At 41.1% G+C, this 15,499-nt stretch overlaps 1 protein-coding gene across 1 annotated transcript; it reads left to right on the forward strand.

Moving 5' to 3' along the window:
• The first annotated feature begins 6,549 nt into the window (after positions 1 to 6,549).
• LOC136489596 (cytochrome P450 87A3-like) lies at positions 6,550 to 9,578 on the forward strand. The gene is made up of 4 exons (XM_066486177.1): positions 6,550 to 6,607; positions 8,970 to 9,064; positions 9,169 to 9,420; positions 9,501 to 9,578. Exons 1-4 carry the CDS (start codon positions 6,550 to 6,552, stop codon positions 9,576 to 9,578), a joined length of 483 nt encoding a protein of 160 aa, XP_066342274.1.
• Positions 9,579 to 15,499: the final 5,921 nt, after the last annotated feature.

Genomic DNA, 15,499 nt, shown 5'->3' on the forward strand with positions numbered 1-15,499 from the left:
TGTCCATTCTTTATGTCATTCCAAGCAGTGACAACCAGCTCTACCTTCCAAAAGGTTGCCTCCAAAGGATGCTGGTACTCTGCACAATGGTAGCTGATGGAGGCGTGCAGATCAGGGTAGTAGTCATCCAGCACATGAGTAAGGAGGGTGTGGTAGTAGGCTGTCTCTGGGGCTGGCTTGAAGTAGTACTTGCACTTCCAGCCTATCTCCTCATCCACCATAGGGACAGCTGGGGATGGCACAGGTGTAGGTGAAGTAGCTGATGACTCCGCTGGGGTAGCTACAGTAGGATAGACAGGTGCAGGTGTCGGGGTAGCTATCTCCTCATCGTCGGAGATGATCACAATCTCCTTCTCCGCCTGTGGAGCACGGGGGGTGAACAAGGCACGGTAGCCTGTAGTGCTGAGGCGGGCGGTCTTCGGGTTATGAGACATCTATAGATTTAAAGTGAGATAGAATTAGAATCAACAATTTTATATAATAGATTAAGGTATGTAAAGCATAAATGTTTTAATGAAATAACAAGAATAAGACAGTAAGCATGAAACCAGAGGAGCAAAGATGCTAAAACGACCATTTTTAACTAGGCTTGCGTCCTACAGTCAACATGGCTCCGATACCAATTTGTCACACCCAATTTTAAGGATAAAATTGAATGCACTAAACTCATGTGTGCCCAGGGATCAGTCACACACACAAGTTGACAAATTATAAAAAGTATCTTTACAGTGTATCTTACATCACGATTAATAATATCACATAGTCTTACACAACACAGCGGAAGATAAAATGATAACTCTCTCATGGAACTCCATCACAAGGAAGGTCAACTGGTTGACCACAAGCCTAATAATCCTCAGGAAACTCCTCATACCCGTTGTCATCTGTTACCCATCCTGGATTTTTATCCAAATATAGAAAGTAAACAAGCGTAAGTACTTTCCGTACTTAACAAGATAACATGGGGTTATGAAGCTCAAAAAGGATGACACAGGTTTACTGCAGTTAGCACTTTTAGTAAGTCAAGATTTTATTATCAAGTTTAATCAAGTTATGCTTAAGCTCCCATTTATACCCACATAATCAGATATCAGAATCATTTGCATCATATTATCATCGTATACCATCATAAATGAACCACAATGAGTAACCAATTATTATGTGAGTTTTCCGGGCCACTCGTGACCGTGAGCATGGCTGTTATAACAGTTTGTAACCCTCTACAGAGGTGGTGCACATTCACCGCGAGTCGTGATTTCCATATGCTCGGGTTAATTACTCCCATGTCACTGCCAATGTGAGCGGGCAGGGTACACTATGAAGCCATTTCATAGGTTTCTCTAACAAGTTAGGGCCGCTAGATTTCCTCGATAGGCAGATGTAGGAACCCCCCTTTCCTATGGCACATATCCATCACGGCTATAGACATAGGAACAGAGGCAGCCCTATACCCAACGTGGCAAGTCCCTCGTGCGTCATAAAGGTAACCTCTAACAAGCTAGAAAATGTCCTATTATTGAGCTAAAGTCAGAGCCATATGACTCTCATGGTTGCACTGTCAGTCCCAGCTTTTGCCGACATATAAGTCCTTATGGAGGGCCGGGAGCAACATGATCAAAAGTCATTTGCACCTTCGCCCTATGGATCAGTTGTTATAAATTATGTTATACTTTTAGTTCCATAGAACCATTAACCATTGTATAGATCATGTTCAGTTAGAGCACTAGCAATATACCCATATGCAATTAACCCATAGGAGTCAAGGAAACATGTCATCAATGACTAGAATGTCCATATGGTTATCAAAGTTAGACACATGCACATGAGTAAATGATTAAAGTGAATAGGACATCAAGGTAGGCCCATGCTATACTTGCCTTGGTTCACAAACTCCTGCCGGTCCTGCTGGTCATCGAAGAACTCTTGATCTCCAACGTTCTCCTCACCGTCTGAACACGACCAACACGGCAACACACAACATTCCAGGAACATTCATGCAAAGCAAACAAATCCTATGGTTAGAACAGTACACCAGCAATATAGAAAACAAGATAAAATGTTTATGAAAAGAATCTACGTCTCGCTACGATCACGTCAACGCGAAGTTCACGAAATTCTGAGCTCAAATGCGAAAGTTATGAATTAAATGGGGTTTCCTATAGCACTTTATTTAATTAAACCTAACCATGAAATTTAAAAGTTACAAACTTGATTAACAGTGGTACTAACACGTAGATTATGAAATTATGAAGCTAACGCAATTTGAACGGGTCAATTCGGAGCTAAAACAAAGTTTTTATGAGCAAAACAAATCTAGTGGCATTTGTGTAAATACTGAAAACATATTTTGGACTAAAACAGTATACTTTACGTTTTCAAAACGAGAAAGCGTACTCTAGAAACTGCGCTAGGGACGGCGGGTTCAATTTGTCCGAACCCGAGGGACTCTTTAGCAAATTTACACGCGAAAGGGTATCTTCTAATCATGGCCGCAGATCTGGAGATGGACGGCTGTGGTGACTTGGAGGAAAGTTGGCTGGCCAGAACAGTGCATCCGCGGCGGCACAGCCATTGCCAGCGGCAAGAAGGTCACCGGCGCGCACGGTTAGGGGCCTACGGGCCACGGTTCGAAGAACCGAGGACACCGGGAGAGAGAGAGGGAGCAGGGGAACTCGACAAGGCCGATACGGTGGCCGGAGGGGAGTGCCGAGACGGCGGTCACCATGGCCGGCGATGAGAGCACACGGCCGCACACGAAATAGGCTCTAGAAGCCATGAAATGAGAAATAAATTGCACGGGGAGAGAGAGGGGAGAACGGCGAAGCTCACTGCGGTGACAAACGGGGTCGAAAACGGCTCGGGGACGGCAGTTCGCGCGGAGGGGCGGACGACGGATCCCGACGAGCGCTGCGGCAGTTGTTGTGGCTTCCTCAGCTTGAGCAAATGCGAAAAAGGAGCGGGGATAGGCAGTAGGGGGAGCAAGGAAGGGCTCGGAACCCTTTTGTAGAGGTCGGGGCGCGGGGGGGCGCTCCCACGATGCAAGGTGGGCGAGGCGGTGGTTTCACCTTGACCGAGCGCGTGGCGTGCGGAGGTGGGGGACGGCGCTGACTGGTGGACCCGGGCCGTCAGCGGGGAGAAGGAAGGGGGAGGCGCGGCAACGGTTGCGCCCGAGCTGGGCCAAGGGAGCGGCGGTGTTTGCTGGGTCGGTGCCTTGCGGGCGGGCGGTGCTGGGCCAGCTGGGCTGGGTTGGCACGGAGGAAAAGAAGGGGCCTACGGGGAAATGGCCAGCAGGCCAGAAATGACGAAGGGAGTGGAGGGAAAAGAAGAAATCCTTTTTCTTTTTATTTTTAGAGTTTTTCAAAAGTATTTTTCAAATGGATTTGAATTCTTGCTTTCAAATTTGGTCAAACCAATCATCCCAAGAATGAATATGCAGCAGCATGTATGCATCAAGAGGTTACTAACCTTATAATTGATTTTAATTCCATAAAACTATTATTTCCCTAGGTTCAATGCTCACAAAAATTGATTAAATAAATCAATTTGGCTATTTTAGAAAATGAAAATTTTTCAGGGTGTGACACCGCACCATGGCGGCTGGCGCGTCAGCCTTGCCGCGCATGGCAGCTGGCGCGTTAGCCTAGCCGCGCCGTGGATGGTGGCCTAGCAAACCCATGCTGGGCGCTGGCCAGACTCCCTTCTGAGCGCATCAACAATAGCAAGATTTTGATGCATATAATTTAGGGGGTTTCAAAAGATCGCAATGGTTATTAGTGATTGGTACGGTCTTCTAGATAATGTTTAGACTAGATGGGCACCACACTAAGACCCAAAAGTAATACCCGAATGTGTGACAATGACAAAAATAAAAGCATTATACATCGAGAACGTAACAAATACATGCAAATTGCAGCATTTTAATACCATTTTTTGTGGCAAAAGTTTTATGAGATAACATAATATCCGTTACAAAAATTAAACAGTATTTGTTACATGGGTACAATACATAAATAGTTCAAATGAAACACAATGCAGCATCGAGAAAGTTCTACTACAATACAAATGCCAAATCTAAAGCATTGAACTAGCACACCTATACCAATCCTCTACCACACCTCTACCAATCCTCAGTCTGAAACATACTGAGTAAGCAACTCGTTGTTCGAGTACTATTCCTCTACTACTACCTCATTGCTGTGGCTAGGCTCACCTGTATTGCCCTGATCTGCTTGTCGCCTATAGTAAGCTGCCTCCGCTTCACCTGCGGCCTCTGTGGCCTAAGTCAAGAATGCGTCCTCCATCTGGCTCATGTGGCTAGGCTCACCTACATTGTGTTGATCTGTCCATCGCCTGTAGTAAGCGGACTCCGCTTCATCTGCGGCCTCTGCAGCCTGAGAGAAGAATGCGTCATCATCCTCCTTCGCCAGCAAGCCCACCTCTGCTAGAGCGATGAGCTCGCTCAGTCTGCCAGTGTCGTCCTCAGCCTCCTCCCCCTACAAGCCCATCTTAGCTAGAGCAATGAGATCGCTCAACCTGGCAGTGTCGTCCTCATCCTCGTCCCCCTCATCAGACAACACAATCAGAGATTGAACGGTGCGACCAGCTCGCGTTCTGTGCTCATGTAACTTCTTTTCCTCAAATCTTGCATGGGCCACCTCTGTGGCATGGTCCTCGCTACATCCAATCCCTTCATGTATGAAATGCAACAAGTTAGCAACGCGATTATATTACATTTAAAAGCAGGCAATGAAAATAACAAGGCTTTCAATGACTCACTGGCACACAATGCGACAACATGGTTGTTCAAGACCAGCATCTATACTCTTTCCTCCTCCCTTGGCTCCTTCCTTGTCCTATCCTCTTCTAATGCCTTCTATCTCTCCAACCCCTATTTGTCAAGCCTAACATAGATTGGGTTATGAATACCACGCTATCTAGCAAACTCACGCATCTTCTTTTTGTGATGTTTAACGAATAGGTTGGCATAGTTAGGTCCATATCCCGTCTTCTGTGCAATTACTTGCCTCCCCTTCAATTCATCCAAGAACTTAGCTTGACCATCATAATATTCCAACCTGCATTTCTTAGTGCTCTGTTCAAACAAAAAATTATATCATATATGTCTTAGCAAAAGAAACAAAATACGATTTCAAGTTTATCACAAAAATAACCAACCTCATCATAGTCAACCATATGGCCATAATAATGGCCTATTCCAAGCTCCGAAGGGACTAGACCATAGTTGGATTTAACACCACATTCGCACATGAGTGGAGGTGCTTTGTAAATTAACCTTTCTTTTTTCTTTTCCTTTGCCTTTGGTGGCTCTGGCCATTGATTTTTAAGACCGTAGAGCCACTCATTGAAATGACACTTCGCAAATCCATAATGCTACAAGAGAATACATTAGTACATGCACACATATAGAGATAAACATTTAAACAGATACACTTTCCACTTACTTCGTGCTTGTTCGGACACACAAACTCCAACGTATTCTCAGGGTTTATCACAGCTCGATCTCCGTATTCGCACAGAGGAGGTTCCTCGAGTCGTCTAACTGTAGCTAGGTGCTTCTCCTTAGCCGTCATTGGCGGGGGGTTTAGGGGGCGTGGAACCCACCGCTCGAAGTGCTCACATGGATGTCTCCCTCTACACCAATCGTCGAAAAGGAGGTACCTAGGGTCAAACTTGTCTGCACCGTTGATTCACTGAAAGAAAAAGGACCTCTCATGGGCCTACACAACAAGATTCCAACAAAATATTAGTAGCTTACTTACACAAATGAAGAAATAAAGATAGTGAAAATAATTACTTACATTAAAACGACTGCATGTGTAGAAGCAACGCGCCGCTGTGTCTAGATGTCTCGATTGAAACACGTCGGCCGGGAAACCACAGTCACAGTTAGGGATAGGGAGGTCAGGAGGGACAGGGGCATCTTTGCTAGATGCGTCAGGGTATAATTCTCTAGGATGACCCCATTTTCACCAAAACTCCTCCCGATACATGTCTCGCATCTAACAAAACGGTTGTAATTTAACAAACAAAAATCAAAACATCACAAATTAATATCAATGAGAACCATTTGCATTACAACAAATAAAATATAACCTACACTTTGGTGCAAACTCTATCTTAGATGTAAACATGCAAACTGTATAAAAACTATACTTTGGTCACTAAAAAATAAAATTTGGTACATCAACAGTGTGTCCATATATTTATTCACATATAAAAGTTGAGATGCAAACTCAAACAAGCAAAATTCATATAAAAATTGACCTTAGAATACATGGTAATCATAATTCTAACTAACCAATTAACCTTAATAATGGCAATCCTAATCCTAATCCTTTAATCCAACGTTCTAACGAACTCATATTTTCCTCCATACCCTAACTACTCATTCAAATCCTTCGATCCACCGTGGAGTCGGAGGAGGAGCTTCATTACCTTGACAAGGCCGAGAAGGAGCTCCGGGGAAGGTAGGGAGGGGGCCGGCAAGGGAGGAAAAGTCGGCGGCCGGCCGTGGGGGAGCGGGAGGCAATGGCGCGGCGGCGGGGGCTGGGCGGCGTGGAGGCGGCTGCTATGCGGAGGCTGGGCGGTGCGGAGTGAAATAGAGAGGGGACTGGGATGCGGGCCTCTATTTCACTCTGTCGCGCCCTGACGGGTGGCGCGCCATAGCTACGCCCTGATCGGTGGCGCAGCAAGGCTTGCCACGTTAGCGACCAGTGGGCCGGGACGTTGCCACGTACGCACCCCTACCGCGCCATCATGCATGGCGCAGCGGCGTTGTTTCACCGTGCCCTGGAAATAGGCGTGGTCAAAAGTGTTACTTTTGAAAAAAAACAAACAGTGTTAGAATTAAAATCAGTTTAAAAAAGTGTTAAAAATAAAAAAATTCTGTTTGAGAGAGCTCGAGCAGCTCGACATCTACTTTAGCCAACCACTTTCATATCCATATAGATCCACTATGGAGCATAATATCCATAGATCTGACCAAATCCATTGATTTTGTTGACCTCATCAAGGGGTGCTCTGAAAAATGAAAGTTCATGGAGTTAGAAGAAATTATCCACCACTGCTACCGATTACATAAAACATATTGGTTCGTCTATTTTTCTTTACTCAAAATATGGGTTCGTCTATTTTTCTTTACTCCTTTTCCCATCGCCTTGCTCAGGGTGTTGTCCTGCAGCGCCATCATTTGGGGTTGACGAGCTCCTCGGCATGGTCGCATGTAACGAGAGAAGAGCTGAGCGGCTACGTGCGCCGTCGCCACACACGTCCGGTCCACCACTGCGAGCGTCCGCTTCGCCGCCGCCGGTGTCCACACCGACCCGCTGCACACTCCGCCGCCAGCAGGTGCTCTATCCATGTGGGAGCCGCCCTGCCCGTGAACTCCGGCCGCACAGGAGCCAGCCCACCGCCAGCTACACGTGCCGCTTGTGGCCGCCTGGTCCTCCGACTGTAGGATGGGGAGGAAAGAGATGAAGAGCCGACGCACGGGAAAGGTGGCAGTGAGACAGAGGGGATGTGTTAGAAACAAGGAGCTGACCAGAGAGGGTGAATAGTCATTCTAAAAAGTAATAGCTACGACTAAGTGAAATAAATGCAAAATTACACTAACCGGTCTAGCCTCGACTAGACTCCTCTGTCTATCACAAACACCTTTTTAGGGGTCTAAGGTACAAAAAAATAATACAAGTTATGTCTAAGGTGCCAAGTTAGAGAGAGTTCACCTAAACAAGTCTAGTAGGTAATGTCACACAAACTTTTTTTAATTAAAAATACTTTATGTTATTTTTCATAATATCTTATGTGGTAATCCAGAAGAATATTAGGGGTCTGCTTGAGGTTCCTTTTACATAATGGTAGTGATGATTGATTTTGATCAAGATTCAGAGGTTAATTACTTTAGACTATTTTATAATGGAGAGGTGCACAACTTAAAAAAAAAAGACATAATAGATCTGATGACTACCATCTTACTATTACTAATTGGAGCTCCACGTTAATTCTTACCAGATGTGCTACAAAAAAAGATAAATCATAAAAATTCTCACAATAATTAGAAAGATCTAGCCATCAATTTGATCACCGCTATTTTAGTAGCCATTAGATCTATTGAAAAGGAAAACATAAGTTATATTGTCATCCCATCCTATATCACGTGTTATTAGCCAAGCCCAGTCCGCCGTCGCCGTCGCAGCCGCCGGCCATAGTCACGCAGCTTCAATCAATGAGGAATCGACCTTTCAATCCTGTACTATGCTACGTCAGGCTTCCCTCAATCACGTCGATCATGTGCTAGAAAAAAAGATAAATCATAGAAATTCTCACAATAATTAGAAAGATCTAGACATCAATTTGATCACCGCTAATTTAGTAGCCATAAAATTGTTATATTCTTTAGATCGTCTAGGTGTAGATCCAGTGGGTGAGTTCTTTTCTATTTGGGATAATTAGTGACTTAGAGATTCAGAGGGAGTAGGAGACAGAGAGAGAAAGGGAAATGTAGGAACATCTGACCGTCGGAGGGGTTGGAGGAGCTCCCTGTCTTCGGCTAGTTCGCCGGTGATGATCTGCGCTAGGGCAGCGACGGGCGATGAAGTAGCGATGGAGACCGGCGGTGGTGGTAAAGGCAGTGGCGCTTCCTGCCGCTGGCAGTGCCACCCTCTGGATCGGATTAGGGTTAGGACCGTGGGGCTGTGGCGGCGGTGAACCTCGTTCCCAGAGCCGTTTGCCCCACCTCCTCTTTATAGGCACTGTGCGACGGGAGCCCACTAGCCACTAGATGGCTGGACGTCCCCGATCAGGACGCGGTCAAGGAGTCCGTCTCGACCGTTGGGTCAAGACGGATGAGATCAATTCTAACAAAAATCCCTCAGTCACGTCGATCTTGCCTGGGCTTCCCTCCCAATCATGCCTTGCCGTTTCTTGGAAGCCCCTGTGATCGGCCTTAGAAGGGAGCCTGTGGAAGTGCTTCGACGCGTGCACCAGGGTGCTGCTGGCGTTCCCGCTCTGTGTTCCCGGCACAGCCTTCTACAGATGCATGCAGGTAAACTAATAATCATCTATTATCTGTTACTCTGTTAGATAGATCACTATCTGCCTGGCCTTTGATAAGTGACAATTTTCGAGTTGTTTGATTCATCTCTTCAGGGACGCAAGAGGGTCATGAAGATGCTGAAGGAGCAGCTCGGTGCGTGCAGGAACGGCCTAGAGCGCAAGGCAGTAGATTTTATCGATCTTGTGATCCACGAGCTGGACAAGCCAGACTCTGAACTGAACGAGAACATCGCGCTGGATTTGCTGTTTCTGATGCTCTTTGCTAGCCATGAGACCACGTTTATTGGACTGACCGCGATTCTCAAGTTTCTGACAGATGACCCCAAAGCATTGCAGGAACTAACGGTAAGAAAATTGTTGGGGAGACCACAAATTGAAACTGTTGTCGTCGCATTGATTTTTTCCGTTTTGTGTGCTGTTTTCAGGAAGAGCATGAAAATATCCAGAAAAGAAGGGTAGATTCAGACTCAGAAATCACCTGGGAACAATACAAAAATCTATGAAATTTACATCTCATGTATGGACACAACTGTCAGAGATCGATGTTATTACAATGTATGTGCTCTGTTTAATAGTCACTGTGTCATCATTTAAGCTATAGCTATCGTCTTACATACCTAGGTCCAGAAACTCCATACCATCACATTCTAGCTGGATTGTGTAATCATTAACTTAAAAAAATATCTATTTTCACTTTTCGATTTCCTAATCGATCTCCTATTTGAGCTTGGACATACAGGTTTCATATATAAACCAGTAACCGAGATAGAAGATGTGGCAAGCCGGGTTCTGATGTTTTGGACGAACTGCTGGTGCTAGGCATCCCTGCAGCTAAACCCGGCGTCCTTTGTCAAAGCATGGGTCGAGGTACAGGCATGCTGCTCTTGCTGCACACGTGAGCTTTGGCGAACGGCGAGATCTCTGTCTACATTGTTGGCATGTCACTACTGACCAGCAGGTATGCATCCGTGCCAATCAGTTTTGGTCATACACATATGCTAATTAAAGTAAAGAACAAATACATCCCATGTTTATACATAAATCATCCCATGTTTATTATTAATAAGATTGAAGGAGGGAAATAGATGATAATATGAGACGACCTATATATCTGAAAAAAGATGCGTCAGAAGGAACAGAAAGAACACTAATCTCCATATATTGCTATATTTTGTTTGCACGTAGGAGTAGAGTTTATTATATAAAAACAGATTCTGTAATACTTTCCAACCGATGAGGAAATCATATTTAAATTGCATTGCCAATATGTTATTTAATTATATCCATGTACAATCCACAAATATGTTACTGAAGTATTTTATTAGTATACGAACATAAGTAAATAAATCAAGTCAAATTTACAAAAAATAGTATATAACCATATAAAATATTTGCATTGACCAAAAGTTGAGGGCGCCTCTACGTTAATTCTCACCAGATGTATTAGAAAACGATAAATTTTAGAAATCCTCACAATAATTAGAAACATGTAGCCTTTCATTTGGTAGACTCCAATTATCATCGTCAACAACAAACATTGGATCTATTTGTTTTATAAAAAAATATCCACACCTACCATTTTGAAGAATGCACAAAGTAACTCTCTAATTTTGCTTCTAAACTATCCACATCTGTCATTATGAAAAATGATTTAAAAATAATCAACTAAATTTGTATCTAAATTACCCACTTCCCCCATTATGAAACATAATTCAAAATAACTCCCTCACTTTGCATCTCAACTATACACCTCTGTCATCACAAACGATAATATAAAATAACCATCTAATATTTTATTTGTAAAATTATCCACATGTGGCATTAGGAAAGATAATGCAAAGTAAATCAGACGTTTGCATCCAAACTACCCATGTATGCAATTATGAATTGAAAATGTAAAATATAAATTATCACATTTAATTTGTATCTAAAATAACCCACATCAGCCATCCAACAAAAAATAAAAATACAAAAATATGTCTCAGATCTACATATAAATAATAAAATAAGTTGTCAAGAAAAATAATTTAATATCCATAAAGTATGTGGTATATACTCTAAATTACACACTTCTAGAATTGTTAAATTAAAAGTAAGCATGATTATACGTTCGACCATGTTGACCGCATGAACATATACACATTAGGATAAATAATTATTTTAATTTTAATAGTTTATCATGTGTGTAAAAATGTCTATAAAAAAGGTGTGTAGAAATATTCCCTTAACAAACCACATAGCAAAGCCACTATTAATTAACTTTAAGTTACATTAATATTAATACTCTTTGATATATAATAAATTCCATAAGTTGTTAGTCTCATTAGCTTTAAATTTTTTGGCTAAAACATAATGTCTTATGAATATTGGTAATTTAGTTTTAAGCATTCTGTATTTTATAAAACAATGCTACTACAAACAAAATTATGTCATAGTGCCATGGAGCAAGGTGAAACAACTGTTTATACAATAAGAACCGAGAGAGTAACCTAGGACCTATAATCTTTTACAGTAAAAAAAGATGAAAATTGTTAATAAAGTATAAACTAAGCACTAGAAATTCAACTTAACATACGGATAAAAAGAATTGCAATACATAGACTAAAAGTTGAATTTAAGATATAGGTTCATGATGGAACACAAAGGTATGGAATAATAACACATATAACATAATCTTAGGTTTCCACTAAATAATAAAATTTGTAAATTGTAAATAGAGGTGTCCAATGAAGCTTCTATGTTAATCCTTACGAGGACCGCTACAAAACAGATAATATCGAGAAATTCTCACAAAAAATTAGAAGCATCCGGCTACGCATTGTGTAGTAATAACGATAGGATCTATGCTATTTTCTAAATAGTTACCCATGTCTATGAATAGGTAAATCAATGTAAGGTAACCCAGGAATCTTTATTTAAAATAACCACTTATGCCATTAGATACATAATATATGCAACCCCTTAAATTTACATCTAAATTACCACTTCTGACATTATTAAATCTACATAAAAATTATCAATATATTCTATTGCAAAAAATATCTAAATAAAGCATATATATGTTCAACATTCTGCACATCTATAAATGGCAATATAATACAATTTTATTAATGTACGTGCACGTCAAATACTTATGCATACGTGAGAGATAAATATATATGTTAGGTTTCAGCAATCATGGAAAAAGATTTCCTACACTATGATACTAATAAATTATTTTGAATTATTAATAACCATGACATATAATTTATATAAATTATTATTTACATATATATACACTTTAACTAAAACATTTCACATATATTTATTAATAGTATAACCATTACTACATAAATAACTCTTTGGCAATAAAATTCAAATGTTGTGACAAGTGGGGAGGATAGTGTAGACTACAAGTAGCTATATCTTCCTATTCTTTGAGATTTCTTTGGTGCAAATAGTCATTATTAGGCTTAAACATTAATATCCTCTTGATGTTAGCACAACTATCCATCCTAGATCTCGCATCAAGCTCTAAACTGATCTTAAGCAATGTGTGGTGTAGGTTTAAAGTGACTATTTAGGCTATATATCATTGTACTTAAGAGTGTAGTCTACGACCTAAAATCCTTATGTAGCAGTCAATAAGGCTAATAATTGAAAAATCAAAACTTAGATTCATGATATCTGGTGTGCCTATGGTGTTAGAAAAGGAACAATGAGAAAAAAGTATAATTTAATATAAGTACTATTTATCATCCAGAGACATTAAACAATAGCTAATTCCTATATCTCTTATCTCTTTTAAGATTCTAGCCCGTGCGAGAGCACGGGTTGATGGACAAGTTGTCAATAATGACTCTAGATGACCAAATAGATGGCTGTATAAATAATTTAAAAAACACACAATTGTATTATTTTATTTGACAACATTAATCCACTAGTTAATACATAAACTAAGTGATGGGTACTGCCGATGATATCTTATTAATATACATTAATAACTAAGTGGCCTCACGTGATATTTTATTAATTAACCAATTAAACCTCGCTACATCTTTACCGTGGATCGATTTTCTCTGTATGACAGAAGTTGTTACTGAAGTTTTTTTTTCTCCTGAATAATTAGATTTAACTAGTCCATCAACCCGTGCTCTCGCACGGGTTAGAAGATTACGAGACACTAACTAATAAAAATTACCTATATTAATTTTTTTTCTCTTCGCTAATGTTCTAAAATAATAGCCATAATAGGTACTCTATAGTCTATATTCAGTTTTGATAATCTATCAATTATTGATTTTTATGTTTTTTCATCCACATCCATCAGTTTTTTTCTTTATATAGCACCTCTGTTTATCTCCAATATACATTTAGTTCAAACATTTATTTAAACTATGATGGCTTTATCTGCATTTATGTTTTGACGGCATGATCCTAAACATTGATTCTTTTTCCAAAATATCCATCGACTATTATTGACAATAGTGATTATAGTATACCAATATGATGGCAAAATATTTTAGTTTTTTCTAAGAATTTTGGGATCTATCTTTTTTATTTCTATCCGTTTCATGAGTAATAATTTCTAGGATTAATTTTTTTTAGCACCATATTGTTTAGTTGAAACATAAACTTAAAGTATATAGACTGTTATCACCTTTTTTCGAGATAACAACTTGCAAAATTAATTATCATGACTATTAATATTACTTAAAGTGAAGTGTAAGTATCATTACTATATGATTTGCTAAGGATTTTTTCCACGCTTGATAAGCTTATAAATAAATATTTATCCAAATGTATACATATTCCTTGTCTACACAGTGGAACACATATAGCTTTGTGCATAGTTCAACTCAGTATTGGCCGAAGTCTGTATTTCCAATAGCTTTGTGCATATATTGTACTTATGGATGTTGAATTATTTCGTAATTGCATATATTACCATTTATATGTAGATTTGAGAGATTTTTGTTAAATTTTTTTTGTAACGGTTGAGATAGATAATTTAGATAGAAATCATATAGGTATATATTACATGACATTATCTTTCATAATGCCAGGTACTGTTAATTTGAAAATGCAAACTTAGGGGTCAATGCATTATCTTTCGTAATGATAGAGGTGGATAATTTATAAAAAGAAATATTATGGGATCAGTTAGTTATCTTTTACAATTGTGGAGGTTTGAGTTTTTTCATATAGGCTTTATTGATAACTCCATGGATCATGGTCCCCTAATTTTTCAGCATCATTAACATGTAAACTCAAAGTAATCTAATGAAGTTATAATTAAAGTGAAAAAAGAAAAATTATAAGTCATGGTCAATAATGTAACACCCTAAAAATTGCAATATTTTAAAATAGGAGAAAATAATTTAATTATGCATTTTGTGAGTATTTAAATTTAGAAAAAATAATAACTTTGTTAAAAATAAAATCAAATATAGGTCTACATACATGTATGTGCATACATGCTGCTGCATATATATTTTGTGATGCTTTGGTTTGAGTGAAATTTGCAAAAGAATTGAATTTGAGTTTAAATTGGTTTTGAAAATGTGTTAAGAAAAATAGGAAAAAGGATTTTATTTCCTTCTTCTTCCTTTCCTGGATTTCGGCCCGGGCAGCCCAGCTCCCGCTCGGCCCTCTCTTTCAGCTAGCCCAGCTCGGTTAGGCTCCTCACGTGGCCCGCTTTCCCACGCGGCCTGCTCTCTCTTCCGCAGCGGCCCAGGAAGCCGTGCTACCCGCGCTCCCTCTCCCATCTCCCCTGTCGCTGACGACCCGGGCCCGCGTGTCAGCCATGCCGACGTCTCCTTCCTCCAACTCGTGTCCGAGCAGGACACCACGCCACCGAGTCCGCCTCCGCCACGACCGCGTCTTGGCGTGGTGCCCACGCTGCTCCGACCTCATAAATAACGCCCATGCCGTGTCGCTCTCCTACCTAATCTTAGAGCCAGCACCGCCCTCGCTTTTGCTCCAGGCCGACGCCAAACCCTAGAAGCTCGAGTCACCGCCGTCGCCGTTCGCCTCACCGAGTGACTCGCCGCCACAGTCCTGCCCTCGCCAACGAAAACTCCCTTGGTGAGTTCGCCTTGATCTCCTCTCTCTCCCCGTGCCCTTGTTTCGCTCAGTGGTGGTCCGTAGGACCTAAACCGCGAACACCGACGAGCTCCTCGCCGCCGCCCATGGAGGTCCGCCTCGCCCAGCCCTGTTCCGATGACCGCGCTCTCTCTCCCCCTCCCGATCTAATTCCATCCGTCCGATCTGGATCGGACAATCCCAAATAGAACTTACCCTTTCGCCTGTCGTTTTTGCAAAAAGGCCATTATAATTATTTGGATCTCAACCCGCCATCCCCGCATTTATTCTAAAGAGCCCCTGCCTTTTCTTTAAATCGTATCCATAGTCCTTAGGCAGATTTAAAATCAGATTTTAATTC

This window comes from Miscanthus floridulus, chromosome 10 (assembly GCF_019320115.1).
Source record: "Miscanthus floridulus cultivar M001 chromosome 10, ASM1932011v1, whole genome shotgun sequence".
NCBI classification, from domain to species: Eukaryota; Viridiplantae; Streptophyta; class Magnoliopsida; order Poales; family Poaceae; genus Miscanthus; species Miscanthus floridulus.

What these genes read in the sequence shown, in the direction of transcription:
- LOC136489596 (XM_066486177.1), top strand. Translation starts at nt 6,550, where the DNA reads ATGGCGCGGCGGCGGGGGCTGGGCGGCGTGGAGGCGGCTGCTATGCGG. An exon ending in TGCTATGCGGAGGCTGGGCG is followed by an intron (nt 6,608 to 8,969) that starts GTGCGGAGTGAA and finishes GATCGGCCTTAG; the next exon opens with AAGGGAGCCTGTGGAAGTGC. An exon ending in AAGCATTGCAGGAACTAACG is followed by an intron (nt 9,421 to 9,500) that starts GTAAGAAAATTG and finishes TGCTGTTTTCAG; the next exon opens with GAAGAGCATGAAAATATCCA.